The following is a 24,949-nucleotide window of genomic DNA, read 5'->3' on the forward strand; positions in this document are numbered from 1 at the left end:
AGTGGCGAATTTGCCAATCTTGTTGTTCTCTGGAAAATGCCAAACGTCCTGCACGGTGTTGGGCTGTAAGCACAACCCCCACCTGTGGCCGTCGGGCCCTCATACCACCCTCATGGAGTCTGTTTCTGTCCGTTTGAGCAGACACATGCACATTTGTGGCCTGCTGGAGGTCATTTTGCAGGCCTCTGGCAGTGCTCCTCCTGCTCCTCCTTGCACAAAGGCGGAGGTAGCGGTCCTGCTGCTGGGTTGTTGCACTCCTACGACCTCCTCCACGTCTCCTGATGTACTGGCCTGTCTCCTGGTAGCGCCTGCTCTGGACACTACGCTGACAGACACAGCAAACCTTCTTGCCACAGCTCGCATTGATGTTCCATCCTGGATGAGCTGCACTACCTGAGCCACTTGTGTGGGTTGTAGACTCCGTCTCATGCTACCACTAGAGTGAAAGCACCACCAGCATTCAAAAGTGACCAAAACATCAGCCAGGAAGCATAGGAACTGAGAAGTGGTCTGTGGTTGCCACCTGCAGAACCACTCCTTTATTGGGGGTGTCTTGCTAATTGCCTATAATTTCCACCTGTTATCTATTCCATTTGCACAACAGCAATGTGAAATGTATTGTGTTGCTTCCTAAGTGGACAGTTTGATTTCACAGAAGTGTGGTTGACTTGGAGTTACATTGTGTTGTTTAAGTGTTGCCTTTATTTTTTTGAGCAGTGTATATATATTTTACCCCCTTTTTCTCCCCAATTTCGATCGTCTCATCACTGCAACTCCCCAACGGACTCGGGGGGTGAAGGTCAAGTAATGCGTTCCCCGAAACATGACCCTCCAAACCGCTCTTCTTAACACCCGCCCGCTTAACCCAGAAGCCAGCCACACCAAGGTGTCGGAGGAAACACCGCTCAACTGACTTCGGAAGTCAGCCTGCAGGTGCCCGGCCCCCCACAAGGAGTCCCTAGAGCGCAATGAGCCAAGTAAAGCCCCCCACCCCGGCCAAACTCTCCCCTAACCCGGACGATGCTAGGCCAATTGTGCACCGCCCCCCACGGACGGTTGTGACACAGCCTGGGATTGAACCCGGGTCTGCAGTGACGCCTCAATCAAATGATGGTGCCACTTTTGTTCACATATTCTGCCCCATTTTTACATAGCGAAAAGACTGAAGTGAGCGAGCATGGACATATGTGGTGAGAGTTGGCCGATTTTGTTATGGTGGGTGCAGTTGTGCAGTGTAGTATGTTTGAGTGAGTCAGGTGAAAACTGAGACCATAGAGTATCATTAGCCTAGGATAGTTAGTACAGTGTCCTTTCTGAACTCTTCCCCCATCCATCCTCAACATCCCACAGTGCAGGTGCGAGATGTTCGCCAATGCTGGATGGGGGGCACGAGTGACAAAGTTTGGGAACCCCTGTACTAATGTACCAATGGAGACGAAATGCCTCGTATAGCTAACTACCTACAGTATATGCAATCTTGCACTTTTCCCTGATCTTTGACAGAAGTAGCAGAGAGTAGCCTACGACAGCGCATTATGACTGCAGTACGAGCGACAGTGTTGGTTGACGCGGTGTGGGGACGGGGGGCGTGACAGTAGGTCCATTGCACTTGGCCTTGGCAACTCCACCTCCACCATTTCGCCCATGTGTAGCCTACTTTGTGCACTGCCACACACACGCACTCTGTGGTCGTTGCGCCCTTGTGCGGTCTCTCTCTCCTTTTAGCTCTAGATTAGCCATTTTCATAGGTTTACCAACACCCCTCTCTCTGTAATTCTCTCCGACTCTATCCCCCCCGCACAACTTCAAGGCGATTTTCCTCGTATTTACCCCGACGTTGTTCGTGTTTTTATCCCGGACAGTATTTTTGCTTCGTTAAAGTGTATTTTTTGACAGAAGTGCGCACAGATGGAGGACTATCACAAACCCGACCAGCAGACCCTGCAGACGCTTAGGAACATCGCCAACCGGCTCAGGATCAATTCTATCAAGGCTACTACTGCGGCAGGCAGTGGGTAAGCACCATGTTTTAATTCATGCTTCAAAAAGAAAAAGAAATGTGCGTAATGAGGTGTCCATGCAGGCTAAGTGATAGGTTTACATGCGTAATGACCATGGCTCGGACATTGTGTGCGTATATTACGCATCGCTCCAGAAAAGGCGAATGTTCTTTAATTTTAGCTGTCCATTTGGCATTAATATTTGACATGGATGAAATTGGGTTACATGTAGATAAAATATGCAGCAATTGTGTTATGCCTTATTATGTTGTAATAGGGATCCCGAGTGGCGCAGCGGTCTAAGGCACTGCATCTCAGTGCGATGTCCGAGCCATGGGCATTACGCATGTAAACCTACAGTCCCTGGTTCGATTCCAGGCTGTATCACATCCGGCCGTGATTGGGAGGCACATAGGGTGGCACACAATTGGCCGGGGTAGGCCGACATTGTAAATAAGAATTTGTTCTTAACTGACCTGCCTAGTTAAATAAAGGTTAAAATATAGACTACTCGTTGCAGGTGCATTGATACATTATTTTCGAATGTGCAGTAGCGTAACGGCAGGCCTTTTTTAAAGTCTTTGAATTCATATTTTTTTCTGGTTATGTAAGATGCGAGCGAAAATGTGATTCAATAATGAATGGGTCGTTACACGTGGTGGCGACGTGGGATTCGTCCGCCGCAGCTAAAGGGACTGCGTTCGTGCCTGGCGCTTCAACGCGCCTGCATAAATTCAGCCTTCACCTCCCATCCTCTTCGCAGAGCGAAACTATTGGTGACGGGCTGATTTTGATGCTCGTCGGTCCACCGCGACCCGGGCAATCTCCAGCCAATGCCCTCCCTTTCTATAATTATTGTTCAGGCTTGTCCTTTGTATATTTTTGGGGCACACGATATTCGGGTTGAGAGAAATGCCAGATAGCGGTAAATGTTGTTAGAACACATGTTATTTATATTTTGAGACATTAATTCATTCGATGTTCTTATTTCCTTAGGTCTGTTTATTACAGTGCAGTAAACAGCTCACATAAAATATGCTATTGGAGGCATTATAACCAGGGACACAACCTTTTTTAGTAAATATTTCTAATTCCACATCGACAAATAAGGCCAAAGCAGAATTATACTTGTCTTCTTTTTTTTTTTGGGGGGTTAATTTATTTGTCTTTTAGTTGATGATTTTACTTCAATACATATTTATTTTATTAATTTTCTGTTTTTAACCACCTTTCCGTTTCAGGTTGATTAAAAATGATAATTCTGGTGGGTACCTGGCACCTGTGCTATGGTGAAGCGTTCTAAATGGCCATGCTCTGTTTGGAATCTCATAAGTTAGAGATGCTTTTAAATTGTCTTTTTATATTGTCTTTTGTTTTTGCATTTTGCTTTTTGGCGACAAAACAAAAATAAGTGTTTTTTTTTTGCAGTCAGCTGTAATAAAACTGTTGTAAGTGTTGAGTGACTGTCTAACTGAATGTGTTGAAGAGGGTCTGCCTTATGTTACAGGCAAATAGTGGATCGATTGTCGTGAACGAGTGTCGACGCTTTATTACGAGATGACGGTTACAGTTGGTACACAGGCTAATTAATATAGGCTTAACCCCAGCACTCAATGAAGAATGAATATCAGAGTTTAAGTCGAGGTGATCAAATGCGGCCGAAGAGGCCTTTGTTTCCTCTGATCCTCCAAACAGTGTGTGCGTGTTGCGAAGTCTCGGCTCTGACTGTCAATGTGTCTGCATGCGTGTGTCTAGTGGAAATATTGGAGTGCGACGTAGTAGTCAAAACTGATTGCAGGTCATTTAGTGTGTGTGCGTGTGTGTGACACTTTCCAGCTATACACTTGTGTGTGTTTTATTTGTGCGTGCGTGTGTCAGTCAGAGCCCCTGGTCTGACCCGTTGTCCTGTCTTCTCTGGCCTCCAGTCACCCCACATCATGCTGCAGTGTGGCAGAGATCATGTCTGTGCTCTTCTTCCACACCATGAAGTACCGCCCTGAGGAACCCCGGAACATCAACAGCGACCGCTTCGTCCTCTCCAAGGTACCACTCCCCCCGTTTAGACATCCCTAACCCCTTAACTTCCCTCTGGGGAAACACAGGTATCCCAGGCCCAGATAGTGGCGAAACGTGTACATGCACAGCCTGAAGGCTTCCAAAGGTACACTTTCCCGTATTCATTTGAAGTGATTTAACCTTAATGCCTCTGTGCTCAACCTGTCTAAATTCGATGTTATTGAGTCTGTGATAATGGATGACGTCTGCCAAGTCCATTCTAAAGCAGTGCCTCCATGTTCACCTCTAAGGTAAAGGCCGACTGTAGTAGCTAAGCTCCTCCCCTTCCGCAATGACCTCATTAGCCTAATTGGACAGATGTGGGACACTTGATCTGTCTTTCAGTCGCCCGCCTGGCCATCAGACTCCGTTTTATCAAGTTTGGCAGAGTAGATTGGCAGAGTGGTTAGAACCCGTAGCCAGCTCAAGGGCTCTGTATCAAACTCATTCCATTTCCAAAAATCAACCTGATGAATTGATGGAAAGCTGTATGTTCATAGGATTTTTCACCAGTCAGATTCCATTGTCCAGTCTGTGCTGGGAAGAGCCAGCCATATGATTTGAGAGTTTTTAAAGGCCCAATTTGTAGATTAAGCATGTAATCTGGTGCAGGGACCTGGGCCCTTTAGGAGACCGACCGGGAGGCGGGAATGTACTCATACTGGGACTACTGGAATGTCATTCATTTTGGAGGTGTGAAAGGAAGAACGTTTGGGATGAGTTTCTCAATCCAAGAAATGAATGTGGTCCAGGCACCGAGTGTGATACTGTATGTGAGAGTCTAACATGGCGAATAACAGCTCGTCTGTAAAATATGGTTGTAGTGAATAGTTGAAGTCTGTTTTACATTAACTAGGGCCCTTTGTGCGTGTTCTGTCTGCATGAGGTCATGTCTCTGTGCGACGGTAACAAAGTCGTAACTTGTATCTGCGAGACTGTTCTCTCTCTCTCTCTCTCTCTCTCTCTCACTCACTCACTCACTCACTCACTCACTCACTCACTCACTCACTCACTCACTCACTCACTCACTCACTCACTCACTCACTCACTCACTCTGTCCCTGCCTCTCTTTCTCTGTCTCCTCCAGGGCCATGCAGCCCCGGTGCTTTACGCGGTGTGGGCCGAGACAGGCTACCTGAAGGAGAGCGAACTGCTCAACCTCCGTAAGGTCGACTCCATCCTGGAGGGACACCCTGTGCCGGTGAGAATAGGAGCAGGAAGTGACCTGTCGATCCACACGACACGACCTTGTTTGGCCCACAAATAACCTCTGCGCTCCACTAACACAGTGAGAGTTAGCCTTTTTAAAAGCCTGGCTTATCTTTAGCCCTTTCTCGTTCACAGACCTGTTCACCCATGACAGTTTTTTTTTAACCTGTTTGTTAAAACAGTCAAATGTATCCCCTTTTCAGAGCACTGGTATTCCCTTGTCGAAGAGAGGAAGTTTGAGCACACAACATACTGTCTATACTGTAGTGTAGACTGTATGTGCTTGTGTGACAGACAAGCTGTCCAAGGCCCCTTTTGTGTGCACGCACAGTAGCTTCCTATAGTAATGCTCCCTTCTCCCTGTTCACACATGCATGAGTAAGCCACTGATTCCCTCAATTAAGATTCGGTATCTCTTCATCTAATGCTTACACATTGATTTACCCTGTTGAGCTGTTAATATGACCACTGAATGAATGTGTATGTTTAGGAAATGTGTGTATGTTTGAGAGGAAGTGTGTGTTTTGTGGACGGTGTGTGATTTTGACGGTAAATGAGACCTGAATGTGGGTGTGTTATGACTGAGTAGGTAGTCTTTGTGTCGGATTAGTTTATGTCGGTGCAATTTAACAGCGTAGTTGATGTAATGTTTGATGACTTTGTTTAATGTGTAATGTGTGTTTGTTGGTGTAATGCATGTTTATTATGTGCTGTGATGTCTAACATTTGTGCGTGTGTGTGTGTGTGTGTCAACAGAAGCAGCAGTTTGTGGATGTGGCCACCGGCTCTCTTGGACAGGGTCTGGGGGCTGCCTGCGGGATGGCCTACACTGGGAAATACTTTGACAAGGCCAGGTGAGAGACCATTCTCCCACATATACACGTCTGCACATAATATGGACTTCTGCGTAGGACTCGGTGACACGCTCGACACCCCTCTAAGGTCATTCTTTAGTTGCGCGGTCATACGTTGTCCGGCTATACAAGAACACACAGCGACAGACAGACCAACCCACAAATAATCAGATACATAGCATAGACAAAGGGAAGTAAAAGCACAAGGAAATATGTGCAATTAAATAAGTCGGATGCGCCCTACAATGAAGGTGTTCTGTGATACTCGCCCGCACATAGGCATAAAGCCGTCCCGTTCATAGACAAAAGGCATGCATGGACACAACAAACACACCTATGCTCATGGTGCACACTCTCTGCGAACAACGTGACAGTCTGACATTTGACATTTCACCGCCCCTATAGAGAGTAGATGTGGGGGTGTGGAGAGAGAGGCTGGCCGTTTTCACGGCTGAACGTGGTTTGGAAGCCAAGCTTCTTTATTGTGCGCGACGAGTTCCAGAACGGCCACGTGAACACTGGGCAGACAGCCATAGACAGCGTTCCAGGCTCCACTCTCTGTATATGACAAAAGCAGATTCCCCTTTTATATCTGAATCCATAGAAAAAGGGCCAGAACAGTAGAGGGCAGCTGAGCTGTACTTTGGGGTTAGAGGGATAGACGTTTGAAAAACGGTTTTTAATAGGATTTTTGTTGTTGTTGCTATTCTCTGGTTTCATTTTTGGACCCGTGTAACAGAGCAGCCTGCCGTAGAATGTACACGCGGGGTGGGTTGGATGGGCTTTCTCTGCATTCTGTTCAGTCAATTCTTCTGCTCTAATAATCAGGGCTGCGAGAGAGCCTCCCTCTTTCTCCCTCTTTTGCTCTTCTCACTCCCTTATCTCTCTCACTGCTAACCCTTCCTTTGTTAGTTGTTTTCCACACGATGTCTCTCTCTGACAAGCTACCCAAGAAAGACCTGAAAATAGCCCATATTAATATAATAGCCGTAAAAAAATAAGGGTCATGAATTCAACAACTTGCTAACGTCAGATAACGTTCATATATTAGACATTTCCGAGACTCACTTAAGATAATTCCTTTGATACGGCAGTTGCAATACAAGGATATAACATCGACTGAGGAGACGGGAATGCCTATGGCGAGGTGTTGCTGTCTATACTCAGGGCCATATCCCTGTAATGCTTATAGAAGATCTCATGTCAAGTGTTATTGATGTGTTGCGGTTGCAGGTTCACCTGCCTCCTCTAAAACCTCTTCTTGTATCGAGATAATGTACGTGAAATGCTAGATGGTGTATTTGATGTAAACAGAGAGGTCTCTTTTCTTGGGGACCGGCATATATTGCCTGGTTTTCATCAAGCTGTCCGCTCAAGAGGAAGCTTCTCACTTTAACCAGTGCCTGTAATCTGGTTTAGGTTATTAATCAACCTACCAGGGTGTTTACAAACACTACAGGAACTATCAAATATCATGTGTTGATCACATTCTACGAATACTGTAGAACTTTGTTCTGAAGCTGTATCCCTACCCAATGGATGCAGTGATCGCAATATTGTGGCTACATCCAGGAAAGCCGAGGTTCCTAAAGCTGGGCCTAAAATAGTGTATGAGATCATACAAAAGATTTTGCTGTGACTCTTATGTGGATGATGTAAACAATGCATCTAGACACTGCACTTGACAAATTTATGACATAGCTTCTCCAGTTGTTAGCAGTTACTCTCTTGTCTCATCGCTACAACTCCCGTACGGGCTCGGGAGAGGTGAAGGTCGAGAGCCACGCATCCTCCGAAACACAACCCAACCAAGCCGCACTGCTTTTTAACACAGTGCGCATCCAACCCGGAAGCCAGCCGCACCAATGTGTCGGAGGAAACACCGTACACCTAGCGACCTGGTCAGCATGCACTGCACCCGGCCCGCCACAGGAGTCGCTAGTGCGCGATGAGACCAGGATATCCCTGCCGGCCAAACCCTCCCTAACCTGTACGACGCTAGACCAATTGTGCGCCGCCCCATGGACCTCCCGGTCGCAGCCGGCTGCAACAGAGCCTGTGCTCGAACCCAGAGTCTCTGGTGGCACAGCTAGCACTGTGATGCAGTGATTGTCAATTATTTTAAGGATGATTTAATTGCCAAAGTGGGCAGACTTAGGCTGGAAATTCCAACAACAAGCAGTGAGCCATCATTCTCATGCATTAAACGAATAATGAAAAAAAACATTGTACTTTTGAATCTTGTGAAGTTAGTGTGGGAGAGGTGGAAACATTTATTGTTATCGATCAACAATGGCAAACCTCCTGGCATTGACAAATTAGATGGAAAACTACTGAGAAAGGTAGCTGACTCTATAGCCACTCCTATATGTCATCTTTCATTTGAGCCTAGAGAAAAGGGTTTGTCCTCAGGCCTGGAGGGAAGCCAAAGTCAAGAATGATAAATTGGTCTTTACTGTTTCTAACAGCCAACCTATCAGCTTACTTAAGCAAACTGTTGGGAAAAAATGTGTTTGACCAAATACAATGCAATTTTTTTGCAAACAAATTCGTAAGACTTTTAGCATGCTTATAGAGAAGGGCACGCAACATGTACTCCACTGACACAAATGACTGATGATTGGTTGAAATAAATATTGTGGGAGCTGTGCTGTTAGATTTCAGTAATGTCTTAGATATTATTGACCATAACCTGATGTTGAAAAACCTCTCCCATATTGTGGAATCAGAGCTATATATCTAATAGAACACAGAGTTTTCTTTATTGGATGCTTCTCTGATGTTAAACATATAAAGTTTGGTGTATCGCAGGGCAGCTCTCTTGGCCCTCCACTCTTTTCTATTTTTATCAATGACCTGCCACTGGCAATTAACAAAACCTGTTTGTCATGCATGCTGATGATTCAACCCTATACGCATGTGTCAGCAACCACAGCTAGTGAAGTTACTGCAACCCTAAACAAAGAGTTGCAGTCAGTTTTAGAATGGGTGGCCAGTAATAAACCGGTCCAGAGCATCTCTAAAACTAATTGCATTGTATCTGATACAAATCATTCCCGAAGTTCTAGACCTGTGGCTGTTGAGCAAATTGAGGATACTAAATTACTTGGGTTGTAAACGGTCAGGTTCTAAACATATTGACTCAATGGTTGTAAAGATTGGGAGAGATCTGTCCGTGATGCTCTGCACCACACTCTACAAGGCAAGTCTTGATTACTGTCCAGTCATCTGGTCATGTGCTGCAAAGAATGACCTAGTTAAGCTGCAGCTGGCCCAGAATAGAGTGGCACGTTTTGCTCTTCATTGTAATCAAAGGGCTAATATCAATACTATGCATGCCAGTCTCTTGGCTAAGAGAATTGTTTGCATAGTTAACTTACACACAGCACTGACACACACACACGTACCCCACCAGACATGCCACCAGGGGTCTTTTCACAGCCCCCAGGTCCAGAACAAATTCAAGGAAATGTACAGTATTATACAGAGCCATGAGTGCATGAAACTCCCTTCCATCTCATATAGCGCAAGTGAACAGCAAACCTGGTTTTCAAACAAATAATAAAGCAACACCTCACGGGCACAACGCCTCTCCCCCATGTGACCTACTTACGTATGTGTAACTGATAGATGCAAACACACACACACACACACTACATGTTAATGTATGTCAATTGTAAAGTATTTAGTCTGTAATGTATTTGTTATTATGTGTCGGACCCCAGCAAGACTAGCTGTGGCCATTGGCATCGGCTCACGGGGATCCTAATGAAATCAACAACAACAAGAGAGCGTGCTCTTTCCCTCGCCTCTCGCTCGCTCTCATCCAGCCTCAACTCTGACTTGTCTGTAATGTATGACTGCTTTTGTTACAAACTCTTCCTCTTATAGTCTGTGGCCCCAAAACATACAGCCCTACATGCTTAGGCCAGTGTCACGGATAAAGGGAGTGATCCATGAATCAAATGACTGAATGTGTCAAATACACTTAGCGGGAGGGTGAGGATTAGTGAGTCAAAATGCCACATTACAGCTTTAAACCCGCACTGACAGTACCCTGTTTAATTGATTCAGCAAATGGCATTTGAAAATTATTATCCATGCTTAGCTGATCAAAGTGCAACGTAAAACAATTTGGCGCAGGTTCACAAGGGTGTGCGTGGAGACGACGTTTCCCTGTCGTTGGGTCTATGTTTGACAGAACGCCCCGAGGGCGCTCGGTACAGGTTTGGACTGTGAGCTGTCAGTTTGATGTGTTCTGTTCTCACCCCTCTAAAACTCTCACCTTGTACTCTCCCTGGGGCAATGCCGTGGCATTATATGAAAGAGGGAGAGCATCTCTGTCTGAAGAGATCAGCTTTAGACTAGACTGCTCGCCCTCAACCAATGCATTATGGTAAAATACAATATTGGTTGATCCATAACCTGTCTAAATAGAAGGTTAAATTAAAGGTTAGACTGCGTAGTTATCCTGTTACACGCATGAAGGTGTATTTTAAATATGATTATTACCTATTGTCTTTCAAAGGCTTTGTGTGTTTGAACAAGGTCTCGATCTCTGTGCTACGAGGGGCACCCAAACTCCTAACTAATCCAGGCAGTGCTTTAAAGTTTAGAGCTGCAGAAGCCCAGTAATCCCTCAGAATGTGTAGGATACACTCTCCTGTGTGTGTGTTGTCTTAAGTGCATACTTACTCACACACACGTTATGCACATTTGAAGGGTTACCTCAGTTGGGTTACCATTGTGTGTGTGTGTGTGTGTGTGTGTGTGTGTGTGTGTGTGTGTGTGTGTGTGTGTGTGTGTGTGTGTGTGTGTGTGTGTGTGTGTGTGTGTGTGTGTGTGTGTGTGTGTGTGTGTGTGTGTGTGTGTGTGTGTGACGGTTATCTTAAGAGTATGGCTTTTGCCCCGACCTAATGCCCTGTTGGCATAGCCTTTGACAGCCAGCGATTTTATTAGGGATGGCAAAACGTTAATCTGTGAAAAGCTTTTGACTTTGTGTAAATAGCTCTCTTCCAACAGTGTCATTCCTCCAAAACAATAGAGTAGTCATTTATCCATTCATATGTTGATATCTACCTTTGTCCATGTAATTAAACGAGCTACATAATCACCATTATCATCAACTCATATGTTATAACAACCAGTCAGTCAACACACTGCTATTGTATCATATACACTATATAAACAAAAGTATGTGGACACCTCTTCAAATGAGTGATTCGGCTGAAGTGCTCAGCCGCAAAGTGGTAGGTCACACAAGCTCACAGAACAGGACCCTCGAGTGCTGAAGCGCACAGCGCGTAAGAATCATCTGTCCTCGGTTGCAACGCTCAATACCGAGTTCCCAACTGCCTCTGGAAGCAATGTCAGCACAAGAACCGACAGGAGCTTCATGAAATGGGTTTCCATGGCTGAGCAGCTGCACACAAGCCTAAGATCACCATGCGCAAATCCAAGCGTTGGCTTGAGTGGTGTAAAGCTCGCCGCCATTGGACTCTGGAGCAGGGGAAAAGTGTTCTCTGGAGTGATGAATCATGCTTCACCATCTGACAGTCCAACGGATAAATCTGAAATCTTAACGCTACAGCATACAAATTTGTGGCAACTGTTTGGGGAAGTCCCTTTCCTGTTTCAGCATGACGATGCACCCATGCACAAAGCGAGGTCCATACAGAAAAGGTTTGTCGAGATCGCTGTGGAAGAACTTGACTGGCATGCACTGAGTCCTGACCTCAACCCCATCGAACACCTTTGGGATGAATTGGAATGCCGACTACAAGCCAGGCCTAGTTGCCCAACATCAGTTCCTTCCCTGAAGAGTGGAGTCTGTTTATAGTAGCAAATGAGGGGACCAACTCCATATTAATGCCCATGATTCTGGAAATAGATGTTCGACGAGCAAGTGTCCACATACTTTTGGTAATGTTTAGTGTACCATCATGTAAGCCTATTAGATTGTGTTAATTTAAATTGCATTGCAGCTCAGAGGTTTAACCAGTGTGTTGGTGCAGGGAAGGGCTTTCTGTCTGTCTGTGAGTCGTGAGAGGTGCTGCAGCTCCCCTGAGGCGAGACTAACTGAGAGTAACCGGGAGGGAGGATGTTAAACGGTATCTGGTCCAGGTGTCTGTGGCTCCCTCTCTGGGCTCCGGAATGCTATCCGGTTCAGAATGCGTGCCGTAATGCGTTGTGTCTCGGCCGATCTTCTCGCTTTAATGAGAATGTGTCTATTTGACTGGAAAGCTGTCAGGCCCTGTTAACCATGCAGGGTGATGGGAGCTCCGAGAGGGTTTCAACTGTTCCTGTTCGCTCTGTATTCGGGGAGGGCGGTTGAGGGGCGGCCTCATTTCGAAGATGAAGGGTGGGGGTTGTGTGGACAAATATCTGCCGGAAGGGGAGGAGATGTTGAGGGAAAGTGTTATAGTTCTGCATCTTTTTGTGATGCATTTCATCCCTTAGTCAATCAAGTGGTAATCAATTGAAAATTGTGGATTGGTCATATTACTCTACATGTTTATTAGTGTTTATTTATTACAAAAGCTTTACTGCTGTGATCTTGCGTCTAACTCTGTCTGTCTGTCTCTCCGTAGCTACAGTGTGTACTGCCTGCTGGGTGATGGGGAGATGTCTGAGGGCTCGGTGTGGGAGGCCATGGCCTTCGCCTCTTACTACCAGCTGGACAACCTGGTGGCCATCCTGGACATCAACCGTCTGGGACAGAGTGACCCGGCTCCCCTGCAGCACCATGTGGAGAAGTACCAGAAACGCTGCGAAGCCTTCGGGTGAGTGCTGGGAGAAAGGCTGTCCTAGAAAATGGGTGGCCTAGAGACCGTGAAAGTGGGCCTGAGAATGTAAATGACTCCCACCAATTTTTCCCCGGTGTGTGTATGTGTTTGTAGGTGGAATGCCGTCATTGTGGACGGACACAGTGTGGACGAGCTGACTAAGGTTCTGAGCCAACCCCGTCACCAGCCCACCGCCATCGTAGCCAAAACCATCAAGGGCAAGGGAATCCCAGGTACACACTCCCCAACAGTAATACAGCTCAACAGAAACTGAATCCCATGCGCCCCTATAGGTAGTAGTACAGACGGGTTCACCCAGAGACTAACCAAACCCTAATACTATACCGGGTGGGGGGGGGGTTGAGATGGAAACCCTGCTATAGCAGCACTACCTTTTCCTGAAATATACTAACACTGCTTGATTGGGACACTGACAGACTCCCCTCTATCCATTCACATTCCAAAATATCTGTGGTGCTCGGCTGCTGCTTTGTAATCAATACATACTATCAAACCCCGCTATTCCTAAAATCAAAAAGGCATAATCTGTGCCTGTCCCTTAAAAGACATAAAGTTATGTCTGATGGACCTGAATAAGCCCTGTCCTCTGAGGGGCACCTAAACGTGTGATAATCTGGGCAGTGCTTTGTAGATGTAGCTGCAGCAGCCTGTTAATCCCTCCGCATGTGTAGGACACACTCAGATCACTGGCCTTTGTCTGGTTGTTGTCATGAGAGTAGGGCTTTTGATGTGGAGCCCTGACCTATGGAATTGTCTTTTGATGGCCACTCATGTGTAAGGCTTTGTGGTGAGAGGGGGGGTGGGGGGAGGGGGTGTTGAGGAATACGTCATTTACGACCATTCGGTGCTGGTATCATCAAACGGATATATAAAATGAGCAGATTGCCCACCAATCGATGCACTGCTTATATACATACTAAAGCCGTATTTGCTGTGCGTGTGTGCGTGTGTTTTCCGTGTTCTCTGTGTGTGTTATAGCTGCGGAGGACAAGATGGGCTGGCATGGGAAGCCCCTGCCCAAGGAGATGGCTGAGGGGGTGCTGAAGGACATCCAGGCGCGCATCATGAACAGTAATAAGCGCCTGTACCCCGCTACGCCCACTGAGGACGCCCCGCCCGTCAGCCTGCGCAACGTTCGCATGCCCAGCGCACCCAGCTACAAACTCGGAGAGAAGGTGCGTGTACTTGAGAGGGAGCAAGAGCGTTTGAGAGAGAGAGAGAGACGCTTTAAGTCCTGGAACAAGGCACGGGCACTATCTTGACTTATGGTGATGGACGGCTACACTGACCTGTAAAAAAAAATAAAAAAAATGTTTTAAATGAACTAACCCATTGGTTGTGTTTGGCTCCAGATTGCCACGCGGAAGGCCTATGGCATGGCTCTGGCTAAGCTAGGCCGCTACAACGAGCATGTGGTGGCTCTGGATGGCGACACCAAGAACTCCACCTTCTCTGAGCTCTTTAAGAACGAGCACCCCGAACGCTACGTCGAGTGCTACATTGCCGAGCAGAACATGGTAAGCTTAGCCGACACCCAATGCCACATATCTGACCAGATTCTAGGTCTAGTAGGCTGAACTGAAGTGTACTGCTCACAAAATCTTCATAAGAGACAGTTAACGTCTCTCCCAAGAAAGTAAAAAAAAAAAAAAACGAACTATGATAAGCTGTTATTGATAGCACTATGTGACGTCAACCCAAAATGACTAAAAAATAAAAAATTAAAAAAAATCCTCTTCTGCTTCTTTTCACCCGCGTGTCAATTATTCACCTCTGACATTCAGAGTGCCACACCCACACTTTTAGGGCCTGGATCCATCTACCTGGTTGGCTAAGAGACCTATTAATTCGTAATGTCTCAGCATGGCAGTTCCTTCAGAGGCATCACTGGCAGGTGTAATGGAGCTGTATTGTGGCCTGTGACTCGTTGTGACTCCCACACACAATAGAGAAGTAAAATATAGATCAGATCAGTTATTTAGATGAATTTTTTACCTTGGCTGTGCTGTCACATCAAATATTATTAAGGGATTGGAACATTTTAATGCTTTGCTGGATTTCTAAGTATCCTGTTGTTTGTCCCTGACAACGATAATGCTCTATGCTAGCTGACAACGATAATGCTCTATGCTAGCTGATGACACTAATGCTCTATGCTAGCTGACAACACTAATGCTCTATGCTAGCTGACGACACTAATGCTCTATGCTAGCTGACGACACTAATGCTCTATGCTAGCTGACGACACTAATGCTCTATGCTAGCTGGCGACACTAATGCTCTATGCTAGCTGACGACACTAATGCTCTATGCTAGCTGACGACACTAATGCTCTATGCTAGCTGACGACACTTTGCTTTGTTGTACCTAATGTACATGGCATTTGTTTAAACCACCAATGCATTGTATTTTCGTGAGTAAAAGCTCTCACTGACCATGTCTCACACAGGCCCCATTCCCTTAGCAAGGCCTCATGGGGAACAGAATGGGATTTCTCAGGGCTAACAGGAAATGAAATGGGACAAACAGAACATTTCCCCCCGTATGAATTGAAAGATGCTGAATTGAAAGATGCTGACTGTGAGAACACAAGTTGCTCAGGCTTCTATCTGGTCTTTGTAATCATGAACACCGCTTTCCTCCCTCTCCTCCTCTGTCAGGTGAGCATTGCGGTGGGCTGTGCCACGCGGGACCGCAACGTGGTGTTCGCCAGCACCTTCGCCACCTTCTTCACGCGTGCCTACGACCAGCTTCGCATGGCCGCCATCTCCGAGAGCAACATCAACCTGTGTGGCTCCCACTGCGGCGTGTCCATCGGTCAGTCCGCCCACTGACCTTTGACCCCCCCTAGTGAACTGTCTGTGTAGTGACCCCTGTGACTTCCTCACTGTGACCCTGACGTACAGTGCCTTACGAAAGAACTTTGCAACCTTTTGCCACATTTCAGGCTTCAAACATAAAGATATAAAACTGTATTGTTTTGTGAAGAATCAACAACAAGTGGGACACAATCATGAAGTGGAACGACATTTATTGGATATTTCAAACTTTTTTAACAAATCAAAAACTGAAAATTTGGGCGTGCAAAATTATTCAGCCCCTTTTACTTTCAGTGCAGCAAACTCTCTCCAGAGGTTCAGTGAGGATCTCTGAATGATCCAATGTTGACCTAAATGACTAATGATGATAAATACAATCCACCTGTGTGTAATCAAGTCTCCGTATAAATGCACCTGCACTGTGATAGTCTCAGAGGTCCGTTAAAAGCGCAGAGAGCATCATGAAGAACAAGGAACACACCAGGCAGGTCCGAGATACTGTTGTGAAGAAGTTTAAAGCCAGATTTGGATACAAAAAGATTTCCCAAGCTTTAAACATCCCAAGGAGCACTGTGCAAGCGATAATACTGAAATGGAAGGAGTATCAGACCACTGCAAATCTACCAAGACCTGGCCGTCCCTCTAAACTTTCAGCTCATACAAGGAGAAGACTGATCAGAGATGCAGCCAAGAGGCAAAACATTATGTTTGGCGTAAAAGCAACACAGCTCATCACCCTGAACACACCATCCCCACTGTCAAACATGGTGGTGGCAGCATCATGGTTTGGGCCTGCTTTTCTTCAGCAGGGACAGGGAAGATGGTTCAAATTGATGGGAAGATGGATGGAGCCAAATACAGGACCATTCTGGAAGAAAACCTGATGGAGTCTGCAAAAGACCTGGGACGGAGATTTGTCTTCCAACAAGACAATGATCCAAAACATAAAGCAAAATCTACAATGGAATGGTTCAAAAATAAACATATCCAGGTGTTAGAATGGCCAAGTCAAAGTCCAGACCTGAATCCAATCGAGAATCTTTGGAAAGAACTGAAAACTGCTGTTCACAAATGCTCTCCATCCAACCTCACTGAGCTCGAGCTGTTTTGCAAGGAGGAATGGGAAAAAATTTCAGTCTCTCGATGTGCAAAACTGATAGAGACATACCCCAAGCGACTTACAGCTGTAATCGCAGCAAAAGGTGGCGCTTCAAAGTATTAACTTAAGAGGGCTGAATAATTTTGCACGCCCAATTTTTCAGTTTTTGATTTGTTAAAAAAGTTTGAAATATCCAATAAATGTCGTTCCACTTCATGATTGTGTCCCACTTGTTGTTGATTCTTCACAAAACAATACAGTTTTATATCTTTATGTTTGAAGCCTGAAATGTGGCAAAAGGTCGCAAAGTTCAAGGGGGCCGAATACTTTCGCAAGGCACTGTAGCTCTCAGCACTTGTTCCTCTGGGACTGATTCAGCCCACTGCAGAAGACTTGGCTTACTGTCACACAGTGCTAACACAGTGCTTCCCCTAAAACTGTTTTGGTGGAGAGGGCCTTTGGCTTCAGTTGGTTTCGATCAAACATTTTGGTAACAATCCTGCAGTGGGTTGAATGGTTCCCTCGTTGTTGACCTCGCGTCGTATAATCCTGTATTATTTCCTGAATCCTGAACTTTGCTTTTGTTTCTTCACATCTTCCTTCCATCTATTAATGTATCCGTGTGGCACCGGCCAGCACTCGTTCCCTCCCTCCCCCTCTCTCTCTCTGTGTCACGGAAGTGGTGGTGGCGGGGCGGCCAGGCTTCCTTTTGGTTCCTCAGGTACATTGCATGCCCACGCCGACTCGCCCCACTGAACGCATGCCTGCCCTGTAGCTTTCACTTTCAGCAGCCCCAAACACGCCAAGTGTTGTTCTGTCTGACTTGCGCGCGTGTGTGTGTACGTGCGTGTGTGTGTGTTCCAGGAGAGGATGGTCCTTCTCAGATGGGCCTCGAAGACATTGCCATGTTCAGAGCCATTCCCACGGCAACCATTTTCTACCCTAGCGACGGCGTGTCCACTGAGAAAGCTGTGGAGCTGGCCGCCAACACGAAGGTACTCAGAACCCTCTCTATCACATCTGCCTCTTGCTTTGCGCTCACTCTGCAATATGGTGGTAGGCCGTCATTGTCGATAAGAATTTCTTGACTGCCTAGTGAAATGAAGGTTAAATTAACCAAATATATTGTGTTCACACAGCTGCTGAGTGTGACTCTTGTTTTAATAAAGCGGTCTGATAAATGACAAGGTAATGAAAGTCCAGAGGCGGATTTGACATGTTTCATCTGTGCTCCAGGGTGTGTGTTTCATCAGAACCAGTCGCCCAGAGAACACTGTTCTTTACAACAGCAACGAGGACTTTCATGTGGGACAGGCAAAGGTATGGAGTCCAATGATGTTTTTTTTTTTTTTTACTGCACTGCCCCTTTAAAGACTTACAACTGACGTACATGCTTGCGACATTATTTGAATTGAAACATGCCTAGATAATAGAAACCTCCATCCCTTGTCCACCAGGTTGTGTACAAGACCAGCGATGATCATGTGACGGTGATCGGAGCGGGCGTGACCCTTCATGAGGCACTGGCAGCTGCTGAAATGCTAAAGAAGGGTACAGAACCGGAATTTTGGAACGTTACATAGATCCGTCACAGTAACTCGGTCTATATTCTACATTTGCTGTCAGTAAATGTGCTCTTTACCGAGGCGCTGATGGCATCAACGTCTTCTGAGTGACATATGCACGCACACACACAAACATGCACACACACACACACACACACATACTGACACTTTGTTGTGAGATTGGTCCCATTAAGGCATTGGACCGTTCATCATGATCTGGAGCAGGGATGGGCAACTGGCGGCCCGCCCCCCTTTTGAAGGCTCTCAGATGGAGATATATACTGTGCATTCAGAAAGTATTCAGACCCCTTGACTTTTTCCACATTTTGTTACGTTATAGCCTTATTCTACACACATTACCCCATAATGACAAAGCAAAAACAGGTTTTTATAATTTTTTGCAAATGCATATTACAAAACTTTTTTACATAAGTATTCAGACGCTAGTTTTTTTCCCTCATCAATCTACACATAATAGCACATCATTTTATGCAAATTTAAAACTGAAATATCACATTTACATAAGTATTCAGACCCTTTACTCAGTATTTTGTTGAAGCACCCTTGGCAGTGATTACAGCCTCGAGTCTTCTTGGGTATGACGCTACAAGCTTGACACACCTGTATTTGGAGAGTTTCTCAGATTCCTCTCTGCAGATCCTCTCAAGCTTTGTCAGGTTGGATGGGGAGTATTGCTGCATAGCTATTTTCAGGTCTCTCCAGAGATGTCAAATCAAAATCAAATGTTATCGTCACATACGCGTGTTTAGCAGATGTTATTGCGGGTGTAGCGAAACGCTTGTTTGACCAGGTTCAAGTCCGGGCTCTGGCTGGGCCACTCAAGTACATTCAGAGACTTGTCCCGAAGCCACTCCTGCGTTGTCCTGTTGGAAGGTGAACCTTTGTCCCAGTCTGAGGTCCTGAGCTCTCTGGAGCAGGTTTTCATCAAGGATCTCTCTGTACTTTGCTCTGTTCATCTTTGCCTTGACACTGACTAGTCTCCCAGTCCCTGCCACTGAAAAACATCCACACAGCATGATGCTGCCACCACCATGCTTCACAGTAGAGATGGTGCCAGGTTTCCTCCAGACGTAACGCTTGGCATTCAGGCCAAAATATTTCAATCTTGGTTTCTCATGGACTGAGAGTTCTTTAGGTACCTTTTGGCAAACTCCAAGCAGGCTGTCATTCGCCTTTTACTGAGGAGTGGCTTCTGTCTGGCCACTCTACCATAAAGGCCCGATTGATGGAGTGCTACAGAGATGGTTGTTCTTCTGGAAGGTTATCCATCTCCACAGAGGAACTCTGGATCTCTGTCAGAGTGACCACTGGGTTCTTGGTCACCTCCCTGACCAAGGCCCTTCTACCCCGATTGCTCAGTTTGGCTGGGCGGCCAGCTCTAAGATGTCTTGGTGGTTCCAAACTCCTTCCATTTAAAAAAGATGGAGGCCACTGTGTTCTTGGGGTCCTTCAATGCTGCAGGAATTTTTTGGTACCCTTCCCCAGATCTGTGCCTCGACACAATGCTGTTTCAGAGCTCTACGGACAATTCCTTCGACCTCATGGCTTGGTTTTTGCTCTGACATGCACAATGATCAATGAGCTCAATTTCGAGTATCATAGCAAAGGGTCTGAATATTTGTGAAAATAAGGTGTTTTTTTATTTTTATACATTTGCAAACATTTCTAAACCTGTTTTCGCTTTGTCATTATGGGGTATTGTGTGGTAGATTGATGAGGATTTTGTATTTATTTAATCCATTTTAGAATACGGCTGTAACGTAACAAAATGTGGAATAAGTCAAGTGGTCTGAGTACTTTTTTAGCTATCTAAACTTGTTATCATGGTCAATTTACCTGCTGGGAGGCCCCCATATGATTTTGTTAGACTCACTCAAATATAATCTAAAAAATTGCAAATATTTCTCTCCACTCTATGGCAAAATGTGTAGATTTGCAGCAAACTTGCTTTAAAACGGCAACTTTTTCTGTACACCCTATGGCAAAATGTGGAGATTTCCACAAAATTAACTATAAAACGTTTAAAAAATTCTCTCCACTGTCGAGAGCGGGGTCAGTAAAATATTTTGCTCGCAATGGGAGGAGGGGCAGGGGGGTGTATATGGATGTGGTACGCAGACCTGCAAGCAACTGCGGCCCCTCATGATGAGTTCATATTTTTTTTATGTCCCCCACCCCCGTGAAAGTTGCCCATCCCTGATCTGGAGTATATGACAACTGTATTGGCACTCTTTTAATACGCATTTACACCCCAACATCGAGTCAGAGTGCTCCGGCATTGACAAATGTCGGGATATCTCTCTACTCTCTCTTATTATTATTACTCTCTCTTGTATTGGTTAAGAGGAATTATGATTTCACATGACTGAGTCCTGTTAGCCATTTTCTGTGGCTCATTGCATGATCTTGTGTTTTGTCAGAGAGGATCAACATTCGAGTGATTGACCCTTTCACCATCAAGCCTCTGGACTCCAAGACCATCGTCGAGCACGCCAAGGCCACCAGGGGACGCATCATCACAGTGGAGGACCACTACTACGAGGGTGGGTACTCTGCGCGCACTCAGGCTGCCTTCTGAACTCCGGTTATTTAATTCCAGTGTGGCCGGAGTGCCTCTGAGGTATGTAGTAATAGATATAACATTATGGAGTTGCCAGGCATTCCTATGATTTGTGGTTAACGCGCTCTGATATTGAGAAGTGACATGGCTGCAGTATTTGAGCATGTGGAGGAGGAGGAGAGACTAGCGTCCCTCTTTGTTTTTCCACTTCAGCTCTGCTCTGGCCTTTGGGCTTTCACTGACCTAGAAAACAGGAAGGGGGGTGGAACACATGTCCAAAAGTGTGTATGTGTGGTTTTATTTTGGCACAGTTGCCTTATTTGTCCCTTGGGATTTATACAGTCCGTTGATGGAACTAAACAAAGAAAGGAATGAACACAGCCATGCCACAGTCAGCATCTTAACATTAACTAACCCCCCCAACCTCCCGAGTGGTGCATCGGTCTAAAGCACTGCATCACAGCATCTACAGACACCCTGGTTCGATTCCAGGCTGTATCACAACTGGCCGTGATTGGGAGGCCCAGCGTTGTCCGGGTTTGGCCGGTGCAGACCAAACCCTAACTAGGCAAGTCAGTTCTTAACTGACTACCAATCCCCACCCCCATCTATACATGAGCATGAATAGTGTATTGTGACAAGTGAGCATGCAAGGGTGAGGTGGGGGGACGGGGGTGGGCCTCCACTCAGAGCCACAGGGGGTGGGAGGACCATGTGTGAGGGAGAGGAAGGGGAGGCTGTGTTTGGGGTGTTAGTGGGGCTGTACGGAGAGACCCAGACCTCAAGAACCCCCATAGTGCAGATGGCTACTACAGTAAAGTGGTAGAACGCCCTCTCTCACCCCCCGGCCCCCCTTCGCCACCCCCGGCCTGATTGTCAGTCAATGAGTGGGTGGTGGCAAGGCCTGTCAGGGAGGCTCAGGTCCCAGAGCTGCTCAGTGGGCTGTTGAGGTGTCAGTGATACAGGGTTAGTGGATTGGAAGACAAAATCGATGTATAGATTGGACTGACTGGCCAGCTACTGTACATGCTGTACAGCAGGGTTTCACTGCACAAAGACAGACCACTCAGCAAGATGGACACAAAGGAGTTTGAGAAAGATGTAAGATGTAGTCTTAGCACTTAACACATTTGTCCTATGAAGACCCAGAAATTAGTGCTCCCTAGTCTTACACTTTGTGACAAATGTTGTTATAAATATGGCTACCATATAAATGTGATTGACTGACATGTGGTTGTAATTATTTAGGGGGCCTGGGAGAGGCCGTGTGTTCAGCTGTGGTAAATGAGACTGGCTTCAATGTGCATCGTATGGCCGTGGCCCACGTTCCCCGTAGCGGCAAACCCACTGAGCTCCTCAAGATCTTCGGCATCGACCGCGACGCCATCGTGCAGGCCGTCCGCAAGATGCTCAGCAGCTCCGCCAACGCCAAGTAGACCACTACCGCTGCCACGGCACCATTGTCATGGAAACCTCAACAGGGAAGCACTTCTGGCCACACCCGCTCTCCCTCTCTGAGAATAAGAAGTATGAATCAAATAATAATAACTGTCAATGTGGTTTTGAACCTTGACCCCTTTTAAGTTCAGTACCCCCACTCCACCCCATCCCAGAGAAAGTAATGAGTACTGCTGTCGTCTAAGTAAGCAGTGAATGTTTTTTTGTTGTCATTTTTGTCCCCCACCCCAAAAAAAATCCACATTCGACACACCCCGTGTGTGGACATGGGTCTGGTGTAGAGCACTGTTTTTAGCCCCTCCTGACGGGGACTTCACACCAATAAAGGAATGGTTTCTTCACATCCCTTGTCTGTTTTTTTCATGTCTTGTTCTTGCAGGATGTCATGTCCATAATCAAATACCGTCATGCACATTCATTCACACACACACACACACACACACACACACACACACACACACACACACACACACACACACACACACACACACACACACACACACACACACACACACACACACACACACACACACACACACACACACAGCGCGCACACGCACACGCACACACACGCACACCTACAGAGCATAGCCTACATGGCAACACACACATCGACTTGAGCCACACCTGATTCATTCTGGTGCAGTGTGACTGCTAAGAGTTTGGACCATGGGGCCCTGTCTGCATTGAGAGCTGAACATACAAGCACATAACCACCATGTGCTGTGCATATTTCATGTGTGTTCAATAATTGAAAAGCCTATTGAAAGATTCAAGACCCCTTCATTGTGTGCAGACAGAGGTGCTCTTTAAACATCGGGGTCATCCATCAAGATGAGAGACGGTAGTCAGAGCGTCTGTCTGCTGTACATTATCAACACCTCCCGGTCCTAACCACGGCTGCAAGAGATGGCGACAGACCCCCTCTGAAATACCCCCACTCCTGCCCACCAGCTGACACCCACCCCCAATCTTCCAGCCTGCCATCTAATTGCCCCTCAGTGCTACCCCTACCCCAAATTTGCCTCCAACCCTCCCTGTTCATGTATTTCCACACCCTTGAGTGAACAGCTAGTTCGCTGGCTCTGTCAAGGAACATCAGAGCACTCTACCATGGCATCCTTCCCTACTGTAACTGTTCCCCAGGCAGGTCTGCCCACATCTTCCACCGCTAGTAACCCTCAAACACACACACACAACCAGCCTACTGCACACAAATGTCCACCACAGACCGCCTCAAACACAGAGACATTTCCATCTTTTGAGTAGTGTAAAATGAATACTTATTTTATTTGAAGGGATGTCATGAAATAGAATACAAGAAGAGGAACAATAATTTTTTTTTTTTAAATAATCTATAACTTGTGCGTATTGTAACTAAACAAGCTGCTTTACGTTAGTATATTTTTTTAATTGGACCATCCATCACCCCCCTTATCTTATACGAGTACTAGGTACGAGTACATTTAACCTTTAACAAAATAAAAGTAAAAGGCTGTATATCTGCGTGGCCTGTTATAGTTCATGCTGTCACTCCCCCTCATATCTGCCAGTTCCAGATCGTGCCTTTCACGCCTTCTGTTTCCGCCACATTTCCCTCTACTCCTGCCATCCTCTTCCCACCATCATCTATACACCAACTTTCCTTCCGCATCATGCAAAGTTGCACAAGCAGTTTCTCATCAGAAACCTCTGCTTCCTTACAGTCGTGGCCAAAAGTTATGAGAATGACACATATTACTTTTCACAAAGTCTGCTGCCACAGTTTGTATGATGGCAATTTGCATATACTCCAGAATGTTTTGCAATTAATTGCAAAGTCCCTCTTTGCCATGCAAATGAACTGAATCCCCCAAAAACATTTCCACTGCATTTCAGCCCTGCCACAAAAGGACCAGCTGACATCATGACAGTGATTCTCTCGTTAATACAGGTGTGAGTTGATGAGGACAAGGCTGGAGATCACTCTGTCATGCTGATTGAGTTTGAATAACAGACTGGAAGCTTCAAATGGAGGGTGGTGCTTGGAATCATTGTTCTTCCTCTGTCAACCATGGTTCCCTGCAAGGAAACACGTGCCGTCATCATTGCTTTAAACAAAAAGGGGCTTCACAGGCAAGGATATTGCTGCCAGTAAGATTGCACCTAAATCAACCATTTATCAGATCATCAAGAACTTCAAGGACATTGGTTCAATTGTTGTGAAGAAGGCTTCAGGGCACCCAAGAAAGTCCAGCAAGCGCCAGGTCCGTCTCCTAAAGTTGATTCAGCTGCGGGATCGGGGCACCACCAGTATAGAGCTTGCTCAGGAATGGCAGCAGGCAGGTGTGAGTGTATCTGTACGCACAGTGACGCGAAGACTTTTGGAGGATGGCCTGGTGTCAAGAAGGGCAGCAAAGAAGCTACTTCTCTCCAGGAAAAAAGCTTGTCCGGAGAAGACAAGGTGAGCGCTACCATCAGTCATGTGTCATGCCAACAGTAAAGCATCCTGAGACTGTTCATG

General features: G+C 46.2%; 1 protein-coding gene across 1 annotated transcript; it reads left to right on the forward strand.

Annotated features, from left to right (window-relative positions):
* Window positions 1-1,552: 1,552 nt before the first annotated feature.
* Window positions 1,553-22,787, forward strand: LOC118361332 (transketolase-like). The gene is made up of 14 exons (XM_035741188.2): window positions 1,553-2,015; window positions 3,926-4,043; window positions 5,143-5,256; window positions 6,021-6,118; window positions 12,709-12,900; window positions 13,018-13,136; window positions 13,903-14,099; window positions 14,277-14,441; window positions 15,585-15,741; window positions 17,707-17,837; window positions 18,079-18,162; window positions 18,300-18,393; window positions 20,849-20,971; window positions 22,237-22,787. The coding sequence occupies exons 1-14, from the start codon at window positions 1,909-1,911 to the stop codon at window positions 22,422-22,424; spliced, it is 1,887 nt and encodes a 628-aa protein (XP_035597081.1). The 5' UTR covers window positions 1,553-1,908; the 3' UTR covers window positions 22,425-22,787.
* The last annotated feature ends 2,162 nt before the right edge of the window (window positions 22,788-24,949 follow it).

The sequence above is a fragment of the Oncorhynchus keta genome, chromosome 28, assembly GCF_023373465.1.
Source record: "Oncorhynchus keta strain PuntledgeMale-10-30-2019 chromosome 28, Oket_V2, whole genome shotgun sequence".
Classification (NCBI taxonomy): Eukaryota; Metazoa; Chordata; class Actinopteri; order Salmoniformes; family Salmonidae; genus Oncorhynchus; species Oncorhynchus keta.